This window comes from Piliocolobus tephrosceles, unplaced genomic scaffold, assembly GCF_002776525.5.
Source record: "Piliocolobus tephrosceles isolate RC106 unplaced genomic scaffold, ASM277652v3 unscaffolded_27652, whole genome shotgun sequence".
NCBI classification, from domain to species: domain Eukaryota; kingdom Metazoa; phylum Chordata; class Mammalia; order Primates; family Cercopithecidae; genus Piliocolobus; species Piliocolobus tephrosceles.
This window is the reverse complement of record NW_022310590.1, coordinates 272-2,162: the sequence shown is the minus strand read 5'-3', so window position 1 is coordinate 2,162 and position 1,891 is coordinate 272. Positions and strand designations below refer to the sequence as shown.

The 1,891-nt window shown below is 19.7% G+C and overlaps 1 protein-coding gene across 1 annotated transcript in view; it reads left to right on the top strand.

Annotated features, from left to right (window-relative positions):
* Positions 1–253: 253 nt before the first annotated feature.
* LOC113221800 (probable serine/threonine-protein kinase DDB_G0283337) overlaps positions 254–1,891 on the top strand; it is a gene marked incomplete at its 3' end in the record, with an annotated part of 1,903 nt that continues 265 nt past the window's right edge. The window contains exon 1 of the mRNA XM_026451131.1: positions 254–1,844. Within this exon, the coding sequence (XP_026306916.1) occupies positions 277–1,844 (1,568 nt within the window). The remainder of the gene's footprint in view (positions 1,845–1,891) is intronic.

Below are 1,891 nucleotides of genomic sequence, written 5' to 3'. Positions count from 1 at the left end.
AAAAAAATTCATATTTAAATTGTCTTACAAGACCATATATATATATATATATGTAAATAAATTTTTTTTTTTTTTTTTATTACATTTTTTAAATTTTTGAATTTTTATTTGAACCATTTAGTTGCTTTAAAATATATTTAAACTGCAGTACACATATATTTGTATGTGTATATAGCAGATGTTTATGAACATATTTGTGTACATATAAAAATATTTTTATAAATATAAATATATAATACAACTGTTGAAAAAAAAAAAAAAAAAAAAAAAAAAAAGATGAGCCTATTAGTAGTCGACCATTTAAGCAAATTAATTTTTTGTTTTGAAGAAAAATTATCAGGTGATGAATTTTATTATAAATCGGAAACGGTAAAACTACTAGATATTTTAACAAAAGAATGTAAAACAATTTCTTTACCATTTTACTTTGTGTATTTTTTGAAATACTATTCGAATTTTAAATTAGAAAATATGCAAAGTCATATATTTTATTCGTTTGCAATAGATGATAGATTATATAAATGTTATAATATGTCATTATTTATATTTTTTGACCAAGAAAATATAAACGGTGATGACAAATGTTTTAGTAATAAGAACAAATTAAGTACAAATATTGGTTGTGCTGATTATTGTGGTAAAAATTATAAGGAAAATAATTACGAAAAAAAATATATTGAAGAAACACAAACAAAAAGCATAGCTATAAATTATATAGAAAAAAATAATAAATATTTTGGTGTTTATAAAAATGATGATATGTATTTAAATAAAAATGATTATATTACAAATGTACGTAATATGATGGTGAAAAATAATAAAAAAAAATTTAATTTGATGTTCAACAATAATTATTCAATTTTATCATCGTCATTGGAAAAATTTAGTTTTGAATTATATCCAGGATGTTATTATATAGAGATATTTAATTTATATTTGATGGTATTATTTGATGAAATAAATAAAAAATACATTTTTAGTGTTGTTTCGATAGAACGTTATGGTGTAGAAGAAAGTAAAAAATTAATTTTTCAATTAAATGATAATAAGGAGGTCATAACAGATTTTATTAAAAATAGAAAAATCAATCATAGTAGTATATCCCATATTCCTAAAATAAATAATAACAAAAATATTTATATTGATTACAATACTGTAAATAGGAATATATCGTATAGGAATAAAAACGATATGACGCCAGCAAAAAAATTATTTTTAACAGAAACCATGTCGAGGAATCAAAATATTTATACACTTGGTGTGAACATACGTTACAAAAAAAAAAAAAATGAGCAAAATAAAAATAAATATAAAACTGTATTTAACTTATGTAAAAAGAAAAACGATATGTTAAGAATTGATAAAAATTTATTTACATATTTCTTAGAAATGAAGGGGGTAAAAACATATAATAACAATCGTTTAATACTATCGCTATATAATATCAGGAAGTGGATGCCTTGTTTTATTAAATACTTTTTATTTTCTCAATACAGAAATAATAAAAAATATGTATTATTGTTATTATTATTATTATCAATTAAGAAAACTTTGAAACATATAAGCTGGATAATACACAATAGTAATTATTTGGTAAAGAGAGACAAAAAAATTCGAGCATGGATACAGCTAAATATTTTCATGAGTAAATTTTTATTTAATAATTATTCTTTTCGTAATTTAAACAAAACTTATGAACATGTACTACATATTTTAGAACAATGTTTTTTAAGTTTTTTTTTTGAGCTAATAAAAAAAAAAAATGATATTCAACACGTTATCTCGCTTAAGAGTATGGTGTTTCCTAATAGTAACAAGAACTTTTTGCTAGTTTATGCTACAGGTAATAATAATAATAATAATAATAATAATAATAATAATAATAATAATA